The following is a 13644-nucleotide window of genomic DNA, read 5'->3' as shown; positions in this document are numbered from 1 at the left end:
TTCACCCCCCTCTTCTTTGTATTAACACCGCACCCAGCCCAACGGAACTAGCGTCCGTATTAATAATGATCTCATCCCTGGTGTCAAATGGCTTAAGAGCTGGAGCTGAGGCAATTTGTTTTTTCAACAAACAAAACTCCCTCTCACAATCATCACTCCATACAAATTTCTCCCTCACGCATAATAACTTTCTCATGTGCACAGTTTTGTCAGCAAACCTGGAAATAAACTTTGAGTAATATTCCGCTAGCCCTAAAAATGACCTTAATTGATCCTTGCCAGTTGGAGAAGGCGCGCTTTCTATCGCCTCTACTAAATTCAGTTTAGGCGAAATTCCATCCCTATTAATGCAATGACCCAAATACTCCACTTCTGGCACACTCAATCTGCATTTCTCCAACTTGATCGTCAATCCACTCTCCTTTAAAACACTCAACACCTTTCTCATAACTTCATCATGCTCTTTCTGGTCACTCCCAAACACCAAGATATCATCTTGAAAGTAAGTTACTCCTGTGATATCCTTCAATAAATGGTGCATTGCCCGTTGAAATACAGACGACGCTGATGCCAAGCCGAAAGGCATGCGCCTAAATCTGTATGCCCCCTCTGGAGTAATGAAAGAGGTTAATGCTCGTGACTCAGGGTGTAACTCAATCTGATGATACGCAGATGATAAATCCAAAGTAGAAAATACACTTGCCCCCTTCACTGTAGATAACATCTCACTAATGTTGGGCAAAGGATGCCTATCCACCCAAATAGCAGCATTAAGATCGCGCAAATCCACACACAAACGCATGTCACCATTGGCCTTCTTAGCGATCACCACTGGGGCCAACCACTCAGACGCTTCAATTTCTTCAATCACACCTTGCTCGGATAACTTGGATAATTCACATCGTAATTGTTCCCTCATCACAATGGGAACTGGACGCGGTTTATGCGCCTTAGGTACAGCATCCCGCTTTAAAACAATTTTATGCATAAAACCCTTCAACTTTCCTAGCTTGTTACTAAATACTTGAGGGAATTCCCCTACAAAGTTAGACACATGCACCATGTGTACATTAGACTTCGAACCCAAAACTTGACCAGGGTGATTTGGATCAAGAATTATGCCAAGATCTTTTTGTTGCGGCCAACCCAATAAATTTGTACCCTCCTCCACAAAATATACTTTAGAGTTGACAACTGTCCCTTGGAACTCCAGCGTAGCATCCATATACCCCACAAGCTCAATTTGCTTGTTACCATAAGCTAGTAATCGTACATCCGGTGGTTTGATCTCATGAGATGGAAAACTAGATAAGTTTTCTTTTCCAATCAAAGTATATTTTGCCCCTGAGTCAGCCATCACAAGTACATCTACCCCATCAATTCTAACTACGCAATGCGGACCACAAGAACTCACACTCCCAACATCCACCACTTGCAAAATAAATTGCTGGCTGTCAAAGTCCTCACTATCACTCCCCACTGAATTGATTGCACCTCTACCCCTTCTTGCACTCATCTGCCTTCCTTTGCACACCCTTGCAAAATGACCCTTGGACTTGCACTTCCTGCACACTTGTCCAGCCGCAGGACAACAAACATCAGTCGCAATGTGCCCTTTAAGGCCACATTTGTAACAAATAATGTCCTTCCTTCCATCCATCTTCCCAGAAGTTCCAAATGTATCCTTTTTCTTGGACTTAGAATCTTCCGCATTGACCACGTTCACCACTCCAGACGTGGTAGATAGTTCCTTTAAGCCATCATTCGTTATTTCAACCCTTTTTATAAAGTCTATGGCTTTTTGCAATGTCAAATCTTCTGTATTCAATAGTTTCTCCTGAATTTTCCTATCATTAACTTTCAAAACCAGCTGGTCTCTCAGCATTTCATCCTGAAAATGCCCATAATTACAGGTGGCTGCCAAAATCCTCAAACTTGCCACATAGCTTTCCACAGACTCTCCTGGCAATTGGCTCCTTTTTAAGAATTTAAAACGCTCCACAACAACATTTTTCTTCTTTCCAAAATTGGAGTTTAACTGTTCCATGGCAACCTCATATTCCTCCTCATCCTGGTCTCCATCCTCATAAGGGTATGGTAAATGTTTCAAAATGCGTCTTCCTTCCGCACCCAAACAATGCTTCAACATGGCCAATTTTCTGGATGCAGTAAATATATCTCCACCCACGGCCAGGACATACGCTTCAAAACCTTCTTTCCAGTCCTCCCAGGCTACAATAGGTTCTCCAGGAGTGTTAAAAAAAAAATTTGGTGCAGTAAATCCTTCCATTTTCTCAATAAACTTGTCTTAGCACCACAAAAAATGCCACTTCCAGCTGTTTAATATAAAACTGCAGCTCCAACCCCTTCAAAAGTTAAATTGTAACTAGAATATACCATATTTAGGCTTGAAAACAGCCAAAACCCTTATGACACCGGTTGCCTAGCAACATTCTAGGCCCAAAGCCTTTCTGAGAAAGCTACTCACGGTTGCTAGGCAACTACAGTTTCTTGCTGTTGAAAACCTCCAGGAAAATGCTTTGCCTTGTTGCTTAGCAACACTATAATCCTTCCCTTGAGACAGGGTTAATTATCACTGAAGCTGCAGCCTCACGAAGATCAATTGCAGGAATTACGAGAGACGTAAACACAGTTCCATAGGAAGGCTGCCACAAAAATAAACAACTTCTGATGATCCAAATCGAAAGAGTGGGTCCTATATACGTCTGTTTATTTACAGAGATTAGATCTGGACATAACCGGGAGGAAGACACGGAGACACCGCAACTGCCGCTGCCTCCTTCGCTCTTTCCCTCTCTCTCTTTTCCTCATTCTATTCCTCGCGCCGACACGCACCAATCTCCATCGCACGGCGCGAGGAACAGAATAGAATCTTTAGAATACAACACCCACCTCTCTCTTGTCCTTGCAGTCCCATCTCAGGGGCCCCTCAGTGATCTGTCCCCTCTCCTAGAAGCTGAACTCTCCTCTCTCTTCTCCTTGCAGCCTGCAGTCCCATCTCAGGGGTTCCTCAGTGACCTGTCCCTTCTCCTAGAAGCTGAGCCCACCTCTCTCTTGTCCTTGCAGTCCCATCTCAGGGGCTCCTCAGTGATCTGTCCCGTCTACTAGAAGCTCAGCCCACTGAAATGATCCAAATCGAAAGAGTGGGCTCCTATATACGTCTGTTTATTTACAGAGATTAGATCTGGACATAACCGGGAGGAAGACACGGAGACACCGCAACTGCCGCTGCCTCCTTCGCTCTTTCCCTCTCTCTCTTTTCCTCATTCTATTCCTCGCGCCGACACGCACCAATCTCCATCGCACGGCACGAGGAACAGAATAGAATCTTTAGAATACAACACACCCCCTTTTCTTCAAAATAAAATAACATCAACATATTTTACAACATGAAAGCTTTAGCCTAACTTGAACAGATCTGTGACAATAATTGTAACCCACTGAGACGAAATGATTAATTATGAAGAATAAATAAAATATCGGCAATTCAATAAAGTATATCTTAACAGAATCACATTGTCAATGTTACTGTGCGACATAATCCTCTAATCTCTTAGGCCTTTTCAACATTGACCTGTCTCTCACCTTCACGCCTTCTTGCCTTCTTTTACACAATGAGGTTTCCCCAGTGCTGGTATTATCATCCACACTGTTACCCGATTTACTTCCCATGTCGGGCAACTTCTCCCGATTGCCCCCTCCAGGCACTTTTATAACCTTCCCATGGTTCCACACATTACCATCACTCAGCAACATAGCGTACCTATAGACTTTTCTCACCTCCAAAGGCTCTGAAAACTTAGACTCCCCTTTGGCTGTCCACGCACCCTTCACTACTCGCACCCAATCACCAACCTTGTAATCACCAGGTATATCACTCATATTAAACTTTTTATTCACCACACCTTTTGACAACAATGCCCTCGGTCTTCTACCTCTCATGAGCTCGAAAGGTGACTTTCCCGTCACACTGTGGGGAGTTGTACGGTATGACCAAACTAGGTCCTTCACAGCCTTCCGCCAATTTATACGATTGTAGATCGCTAATTGCAGCCCCTCTTTCAGCGTTCTGTTCCATCTCTCCACCAAACCATTACTCTGTGGATAATAAACAGATGCTCTGATGTGCTCTATATCAAATTTGCACAAAAACTCTTTCATAACATTTGATACAAATTGCACACCATTATCAGAAACTATCATCTCCGGAACACCTTCTATGTCAAATAAATCCGACAAAAACTCCACAACACACACAGTATTTATGTTTTCTACAAATTTCACGACTGGCCACCTGGAAAAATAGTCCACAACCACCAAAGCATATTTTGGTACACTTCCCAAAATATTAAACGGACCCATAATATCAATAGCTATTTTTTTCCACGGCCCATCCGATTTGTCGGACACCACAGGATCCATTTTAACAACCTTTTGTGACTTATCACTCCATGCACACAACACACACTCCTTTACATAATGTTCCACCTCCCTATCAAGCCCTGGCCACCAGTACTCCGATCTGATTCGTCTTTTAGTTGCGCTCATTCCAAGATGGCCCTCATGAGCCAATTCTAATACTCGTTTCCGCAAGCCAGTAGGAACCACCAACAGCTCGCCCCTGAACATAACTCCATCCACCATACACAACTCCACACCAACCTAGCGGAAATGCTCTGCATCGCAAGATGCACTACCTCTACTTGGCCACCCATGATGGCAATAACCCATCACTTCTTGCAGCACAACATCTTTTTGAACCATTGACACCCATTCCTCATGTGAAATTCTACCTTCTGTCACACATCCAATATCCACACCAACATATGCAATGAGTTCATCAACTTCAGGTTCTCCCTTTCCCCCCAGTACTGAACGCACAGGAAGCCTAGACAGACAATCGGCCAACACATTTTTTTTTCCAGGAAAATACACCAAATCATAATTGTACTCCAACATTCTGGCCACCCAACGAGCAATTCTAGGAGTGGCCCTACCTGCACCTTTAGTCGAAAATACTTCTATTAATGGGCAATGATCAGTACGAATCACAAATTTTAAACCCCAGACAAACTTGCGGAAATGGTCAACACCCCACCAACATGCCAATGCCTCCTTTTCAATGGTGGAATAATTCATTTCAGACGAGCTCAACGGTCTGGAAGCATATGCAATTGTAACTTCTTCACCCCCCTCTTCTTTGTATTAACACCGCACCCAGCCCAACGGAACTAGCGTCCGTATTAATAATGATCTCATCCCTGGTGTCAAATGGCTTAAGAGCTGGAGCTGAGGCAATTTGTTTTTTCAACAAACAAAACTCCCTCTCACAATCATCACTCCATACAAATTTCTCCCTCACGCATAATAACTTTCTCATGTGCACAGTTTTGTCAGCAAACCTGGAAATAAACTTTGAGTAATATTCCGCTAGCCCTAAAAATGACCTTAATTGATCCTTGCCAGTTGGAGAAGGCGCGCTTTCTATCGCCTCTACTAAATTCAGTTTAGGCGAAATTCCATCCCTATTAATGCAATGACCCAAATACTCCACTTCTGGCACACTCAATCTGCATTTCTCCAACTTGATCGTCAATCCACTCTCCTTTAAAACACTCAACACCTTTCTCATAACTTCATCATGCTCTTTCTGGTCACTCCCAAACACCAAGATATCATCTTGAAAGTAAGTTACTCCTGTGATATCCTTCAATAAATGGTGCATTGCCCGTTGAAATACAGACGACGCTGATGCCAAGCCGAAAGGCATGCGCCTAAATCTGTATGCCCCCTCTGGAGTAATGAAAGAGGTTAATGCTCGTGACTCAGGGTGTAACTCAATCTGATGATACGCAGATGATAAATCCAAAGTAGAAAATACACTTGCCCCCTTCACTGTAGATAACATCTCACTAATGTTGGGCAAAGGATGCCTATCCACTCAAATAGCAGCATTAAGATCGCGCAAATCCACACACAAACGCATGTCACCATTGGCCTTCTTAGCGATCACCACTGGGGCCAACCACTCAGACGCTTCAATTTCTTCAATCACACCTTGCTCGGATAACTTGGATAATTCACATCGTAATTGTTCCCTCATCACAATGGGAACTGGACGCGGTTTATGCGCCTTAGGTACAGCATCCCGCTTTAAAACAATTTTATGCATAAAACCCTTCAACTTTCCTAGCTTGTTACTAAATACTTGAGGGAATTCCCCTACAAAGTTAGACACATGCACCATGTGTACATTAGACTTCGAACCCAAAACTTGACCAGGGTGATTTGGATCAAGAATTATGCCAAGATCTTTTTGTTGCGGCCAACCCAATAAATTTGTACCCTCCTCCACAAAATATACTTTAGAGTTGACAACTGTCCCTTGGAACTCCAGCGTAGCATCCATATACCCCACAAGCTCAATTTGCTTGTTACCATAAGCTAGTAATCGTACATCCGGTGGTTTGATCTCATGAGATGGAAAACTAGATAAGTTTTCTTTTCCAATCAAAGTATATTTTGCCCCTGAGTCAGCCATCACAAGTACATCTACCCCATCAATTCTAACTACGCAATGCGGACCACAAGAACTCACACTCCCAACATCCACCACTTGCAAAATAAATTGCTGGCTGTCAAAGTCCTCACTATCACTCCCCACTGAATTGATTGCACCTCTACCCCTTCTTGCACTCATCTGCCTTCCTTTGCACACCCTTGCAAAATGACCCTTGGACTTGCACTTCCTGCACACTTGTCCAGCCGCAGGACAACAAACATCAGTCGCAATGTGCCCTTTAAGGCCACATTTGTAACAAATAATGTCCTTCCTTCCATCCATCTTCCCAGAAGTTCCAAATGTATCCTTTTTCTTGGACTTAGAATCTTCCGCATTGACCACGTTCACCACTCCAGACGTGGTAGATAGTTCCTTTAAGCCATCATTCGTTATTTCAACCCTTTTTATAAAGTCTATGGCTTTTTGCAATGTCAAATCTTCTGTATTCAATAGTTTCTCCTGAATTTTCCTATCATTAACTTTCAAAACCAGCTGGTCTCTCAGCATTTCATCCTGAAAATGCCCATAATTACAGGTGGCTGCCAAAATCCTCAAACTTGCCACATAGCTTTCCACAGACTCTCCTGGCAATTGGCTCCTTTTTAAGAATTTAAAACGCTCCACAACAACATTTTTCTTCTTTCCAAAATTGGAGTTTAACTGTTCCATGGCAACCTCATATTCCTCCTCATCCTGGTCTCCATCCTCATAAGGGTATGGTAAATGTTTCAAAATGCGTCTTCCTTCCGCACCCAAACAATGCTTCAACATGGCCAATTTTCTGGATGCAGTAAATATATCTCCACCCACGGCCAGGACATACGCTTCAAAACCTTCTTTCCAGTCCTCCCAGGCTACAATAGGTTCTCCAGGAGTGTTAAAAAAAAAATTTGGTGCAGTAAATCCTTCCATTTTCTCAATAAACTTGTCTTAGCACCACAAAAAATGCCACTTCCAGCTGTTTAATATAAAACTGCAGCTCCAACCCCTTCAAAAGTTAAATTGTAACTAGAATATACCATATTTAGGCTTGAAAACAGCCAAAACCCTTATGACACCGGTTGCCTAGCAACATTCTAGGCCCAAAGCCTTTCTGAGAAAGCTACTCACGGTTGCTAGGCAACTACAGTTTCTTGCTGTTGAAAACCTCCAGGAAAATGCTTTGCCTTGTTGCTTAGCAACACTATAATCCTTCCCTTGAGACAGGGTTAATTATCACTGAAGCTGCAGCCTCACGAAGATCAATTGCAGGAATTACGAGAGACGTAAACACAGTTCCATAGGAAGGCTGCCACAAAAATAAACAACTTCTGATGATCCAAATCGAAAGAGTGGGTCCTATATACGTCTGTTTATTTACAGAGATTAGATCTGGACATAACCGGGAGGAAGACACGGAGACACCGCAACTGCCGCTGCCTCCTTCGCTCTTTCCCTCTCTCTCTTTTCCTCATTCTATTCCTCGCGCCGACACGCACCAATCTCCATCGCACGGCGCGAGGAACAGAATAGAATCTTTAGAATACAACACCCACCTCTCTCTTGTCCTTGCAGTCCCATCTCAGGGGCCCCTCAGTGATCTGTCATCTCTCCTAGAAGGTGAACCCACCTCTCTCTTGTCCTCACAGTCCCATCTCAGGGGCCCCTCAGTGATCTGTCCTCTCTCCTAGAAGCTGAACCCACCTCTCTCTTCTCCTTGCAGCCTGCAGTCCCATCTCAGGGGTTCCTCAGTGACCTGTCCCCTCTCCTAGAAGCTGAGCCCACCTCTCTCTTGTCCTTGCAGTCCCATCTCAGGGGCCCCTCAGTGATCTGTCCTCTCTCCTAGAAGGTGAACCCACCTCTCTCTCTCTTGTCCTTGCAGTCCCATCTCAGGGGCCCCTCAGTGATCTGTCCTCTCTCCTAGAAGCTGAACCCACCTGTCTCTTGCCCTGGCAGTCCCATCTCAGGGGCCCCTCAGTGATCTGTCCTCTCTCCTAGAAGCTGAACCCACCTCTCTCTTCTCCTTGCAGCCTGCAGTCCGATCTCAGGGGCCCCTCAGTGACCTGTCCTCTCTCCCAGAAACTGAACCCTCCTCTCTCTTCTCCTTGCAGTCCCATCTCAAGGGGCCCTCAGTGACCTGTCCTCTTCCCTGGAAGCTGAACCCTCCTCTCTCTCCCCCCTGCAGCTCAAGATGTCCAGTGTGGCCCCTGCCCGGAGGCTGGAGGGCACCGAGAAGAACATCTGGTAAGTCTACATGATCTGGGGTTTGTAGGGAGGGGAGTGAAGGTTTCTGAATATTATGCCAGTCATGGCATGGAGGGAGTCAGGCCACCCGTGTAGCTGGAAGAACACTACATCACAATTCATCAACCTTCACAAGCAGCTTCCTGTCTTACCATTCAGTGACTTTATGCTGTACAGAGCTGCGAGGCCTGAGGGTAGGTTCGGCTATAGGAATGATCTATTCACTCATCCATACCCACCTGTTCCTGCCAGGGTGGGGGGGCACAGGAGAGTGTCACATGTCTGAGATTTGTCTGGGCGAGGGTTGTGTTCAGTGTTTAATTGTACAAAGATGCAGCTGGGGGCACCACTCATTCAGACCCTGAGAGAGAAACGAGTAAAGGGAGATCTAACTGAGAGAAAGTTGTGAAGAGTGACATAAGGAGGAAGGAGGGGTGAGAAGGAACCTGCAGGGGTGAGAGAAAGGGACAGGAGGTGTGGGGTGGTGGCAGAAGGAGGCATAAGGTGCAATCGGGACCGGGCAGCCTTGGCATTCAGAAACCCCATGGCGTTTCAAGGCTCCTGCAATTTTGGGTTTTTATTTTCTTGTTTTTGGCTCAGTAACGTGGGCTGACTGTGGGCTCTGGGTGTTGCTGGCAGGTCCCAGCCTGTTTTTGAAGGCATCAGATTCTCCTATTCCTAGTTCCAGGAGGGAATCGTGGAATCACGGTTGCCCGGTGTAGCTGTGTCTATTTTTGCAAGAGCTGCTGACCCTGTGTCTCTGTGACCCAAAGAACTGTGACTGCAGCTGATCCTGTGCCCTGTGACCCAGAGAACTGTGATCCCAGCTGATCCTGTGCCCTGTGACCCAGAGAACTGTGACTGCAGCTGATCCTGTGCCCTGTGACCCAAAGAACTGTGATTCCAGCTGATCCTGTGCCCTGTGACCCGGAGAACTGTGACCGCGGGTGATCCTGTGCCTTGTGACCCAAAGAACTGTGATCCCAGCTGATCCTTTGCCCTGTGACCCAGAGAACTGTGATCCCAGCTGATCCTGTGCCCTGTGACCCAGAGAACTGTGACTGCAGCTGATCCTGTGCCCTGTGACCCAAAGAACTGTGATTCCAGCTGATCCTGTGCCCTGTGACCCGGAGAACTGTGACCGCGGGTGATCCTGTGCCTTGTGACCCAAAGAACTGTGATCCCAGCTGATCCTTTGCCCTGTGCCCTGAGATCCAGAGAACTGTGACTGCAGCTGATCCTGTGCCCTGTGACCCAGAGAACTGTGATCCCAGCTGATCCTGTGCCCTGTGACCCAGAGAACTGTGACTGCAGCTGATCCTGTGCCCTGTGCCCTGTGACCCAAAGAACTGTGATTCCAGCTGATCCTGTGCCTTGTGACCCAGCGAACTGTGATACCAGCTGATCCTGTGCCCTGTGACCCAAAGGACTGCGACACAGCTGATCCTGTGCCCTGTGACCCAGAGAACTGTGATCCCAGCTGATCCTGTGCCCTGTGACCCAAAGAACTGTGACCGCGGCTGATCCTGTGCCTTGTGACCCAAAGAACTGTGATCCCAGCTGATCCTGTGCCCTGTGACCCAAAGAACTGTGATCCCAGCTGATCCTGTGCCCTGTGACCCAGAGAACTGTGACACAGCTGATCCTGTGCCCTGTGACCCAGAAAACTGTGATCCGAGCTGATCCTGTGACCCAGAGAACTGTGACTGCAGCTGATCCTGTGCCCTGTGACCCAAAGAACTGTGATTCCAGCTGATCCTGTGCCTTGTGACCCAGCGAACTGTGATCCCAGCTGATCCTGTGCCCTGTGCCCCAAAGAACTGTGACCGCGGCTGATCCTGTGCCTTGTGACCCAAATAACTGTGATCCCAGCTGATCCTGTGCCCTGTGACCCAAAGAACTGTGACTGCAGCTGATCCTGTTCCCTGTGACCCAAAGAACTGTGACTGCAGCTGATCCTGTGCCCTGTGACCCAGAGAACTGTGATCCCAGCTGATCCTGTGCTCTGTGACCCAAAGAACTGTGACACAGCTGATCCTGTGCCCTGTGACCCAAAGAACTGTGATCCCAGCTGATCCTGTGACCCAAAGAACTGTGACCGCGGCTGATCCTGTGCCTTGTGACCCAAAGAACTGTGACACAGCTGATCCTGTGCCCTGTGACCCAGAGAACTGTGATCCCAGCTGATCCTGTGCCCTGTGACCCAAAGAACTGTGACCTCAGCTGCTCCTGTGCCCTGTGACCCAAAAAACTGTGACCTCAGCTGCTCCTGTGCCCTGTGACCCAAACAACTGTGACACCAGCTGATCCTGTGCCTTGTGACCCAAAGAACTGTGATCCCAGCTGATCTTGTGCCTTGTGACCCAAAGAACTGTGATCCCAGCTGCTCCTGTGCCCTGTAAACCAGAGAACTGTGATCCCAGCTGACCCTGTGTCTCTGTGACCCAAAGAACTGTGATCCCAGCTGACCCTGTGTCTCTGTGACCCAAAGAACTGTGATCCCAGCTGATCCTGTGCCCTGTGACCCAAAGAACTGTGATCCCAGCTGACCTTGTGTCTCTGTGACCCAAAGAACTGTGATCCCAGCTGATCCTGTGCTCTGTGACCCAAAGAACTGTGACACAGCTGATCCTGTGCCCTGTGACCCAGAGAACTGTGATCCTAGCTGATCCTGTGCCCTGTGACCCAGAGAACTGTGATCCAAGCTGATCCTGTGCCCTGTGACCCAAAGAACTGTGATCCAAGCTGATCCTGTGCCATGTGACCCAAAGAACTGTGATCCCAGCTGATCCTGTGCCATGTGACCCAAAGAACTGTGATCCCAGCTGATCCTGTGCCCTGTGACCCAAAGAACTGTGATCCCAGCTGACCCTGTGTCTCTGTGACCCAAAGAACTGTGATCCCAGCTGATCCTGTGCCTTGTGACCCAAAGAACTGTGACACAGCGGATCCTGTGCCTTGTGACCCAAAGAACTGTGATCCCAGCTGATCCTGTGCCCTGTGACCCAAAGAATTGTGATCCCAGCTGACCCTGTGTCTCTGTGACCCAAAGAACTGTGATCCCAGCTGACCCTGTGTCTCTGTGACCCAAAAAACTGTGATCCCAGCTGATCCTGTGCCCTGTGACCCATAGAACTGTGATCCCAGCTGATCCTGTGCCCTGTGACCCATAGAACTGTGATTGGAGTTGATCCTGTGCCCTGTGACCCAAAGAACTGTGATTGGAGTTGATCCTGTGCCTTGTGACCCAAAGAACTGTGATCCCAGCTGATCCTTTGCCCTGTGCCCTGTGACCCAGAGAACTGTGACTGCAGCTGATCCTGTGCCCTGTGACCCAGAGAACTGTGATCCCAGCTGATCCTGTGCCCTGTGACCCAGAGAACTGTGACTGCAGCTGATCCTGTGCCCTGTGACCCAAAGAACTGTGATTCCAGCTGATCCTGTGCCTTGTGACCCAGCGAACTGTGATCCCAGCTGATCCTGTGCCCTGTGACCCAAAGGACTGCGACATAGCTGATCCTGTGCCCTGTGACCCAGAGATCTGTGATCCCAGCTGATCCTGTGCCCTGTGACCCAAAGAACTGTGGGTCACAAGGCACAGGATCAGCCGCGGTCAAAGAACTGTGATCCCAGCTGATCCTGTGCCCTGTGACCCAAAGAACTGTGACTGCAGCTGAGCCTGTGCCCTGTGACCCAAAGAACTGTGATCCCAGCTGATCCTGTGCCCTGTGACCCAGAGAACTGTGACTGCAGCTGATCCTGTGCCCTGTGACCCAGAAAACTGTGATCCGAGCTGATCCTGTGCCCTGTGACCCAGAGAACTGTGACTGCAGCTGATCCTGTGCCCTGTGACCCAAGGAACTATGATTCCAGCTGATCCTGTGCCTTGTGACCCTGCGAACTGTGATCCCAGCTGATCCTGTGCCCTGTGCCCCAAAGAACTGTGACCGTGGCTGATCCTGTGCCTTGTGACCCAAATAACTGTGATCCCAGCTGATCCTGTGCCCTGTGACCCAAAGAACTGTGACTGCAGCTGATCCTGTGCCCTGTGACCCAAAGAACTGTGACTGCAGCTGATCCTGTGCCCTGTGACCCAAAGAACTGTGATCCCAGCTGGTCCTGTCCTCTGTGACCCAAAGAACTGTAACACAGCTGATCCTGTGCCCTGTGACCCATAGAACTGTGATCCCAGCTGATCCTGTGCTCTGTGACCCAAAGAACTGTTACACAGCTGATCCTGTGCCCTGTGACCCAAAGAACTGTGATCCCAGCTGATCCTGTGCCCTGTGACCCAAAGAACTGTGACCGCGGCTGATCCTGTGCCTTGTGACCCAAAGAACTGTGACACAGCTGATCCTGTGCCCTGTGACCCAGAGAACTGTGATCCCAGCTCATCCTGTGCCCTGTGACCCAAAGAACTGTGACCTCAGCTGCTCCTGTGCCCTGTGACCCAAAAAACTGGGACCTCAGCTGCTCCTGTGCCCTGTGACCCAAACAACTGTGACACCAGCTGATCCTGTGCCTTGTGACCCAAAGAACTGTGATCCCAGCTGATCTTGTGCCTTGTGACCCAAAGAACTGTGATCCCAGCTGCTCCTGTGCCCTGTAAACCAGAGAACTGTGATCCCAGCTGACCCTGTGTCTCTGTGACCCAAAGAACTGTGATCCAAGCTGATCCTGTGCCTTGTGACCCAAAGAACTGTGATCCCAGCTGATCCTGTGCCCTGTGACCCAAAGAACTGTGATCCCAGCTGACCCTGTGTCTCTGTGACCCAAAGAACTGTGATCCCAGCTGATCCTGTGCTCTGTGACCCAAAGAACTGTGACACAGCTGATCC

General features: G+C 47.9%; 1 protein-coding gene across 1 annotated transcript in view; it reads left to right on the top strand.

Annotated features, from left to right (window-relative positions):
* LOC138299020 (uncharacterized) overlaps positions 1 to 13644 on the top strand; it is a 335289-nt gene that overhangs the window by 53759 nt on the left and 267886 nt on the right. Inside the window, exon 4 of the mRNA XM_069236923.1 lies at positions 8674 to 8806. Coding sequence (XP_069093024.1) covers positions 8674 to 8806 — 133 coding nt within the window. The remainder of the gene's footprint in view (positions 1 to 8673; positions 8807 to 13644) is intronic.

The sequence above is a fragment of the Pleurodeles waltl genome, chromosome 6, assembly GCF_031143425.1.
Source record: "Pleurodeles waltl isolate 20211129_DDA chromosome 6, aPleWal1.hap1.20221129, whole genome shotgun sequence".
Lineage (NCBI taxonomy): Eukaryota > Metazoa > Chordata > Amphibia > Caudata > Salamandridae > Pleurodeles > Pleurodeles waltl.
Note: the sequence above shows the minus strand (reverse complement) of the source record. Positions and strands in the feature narration are given on the sequence as shown.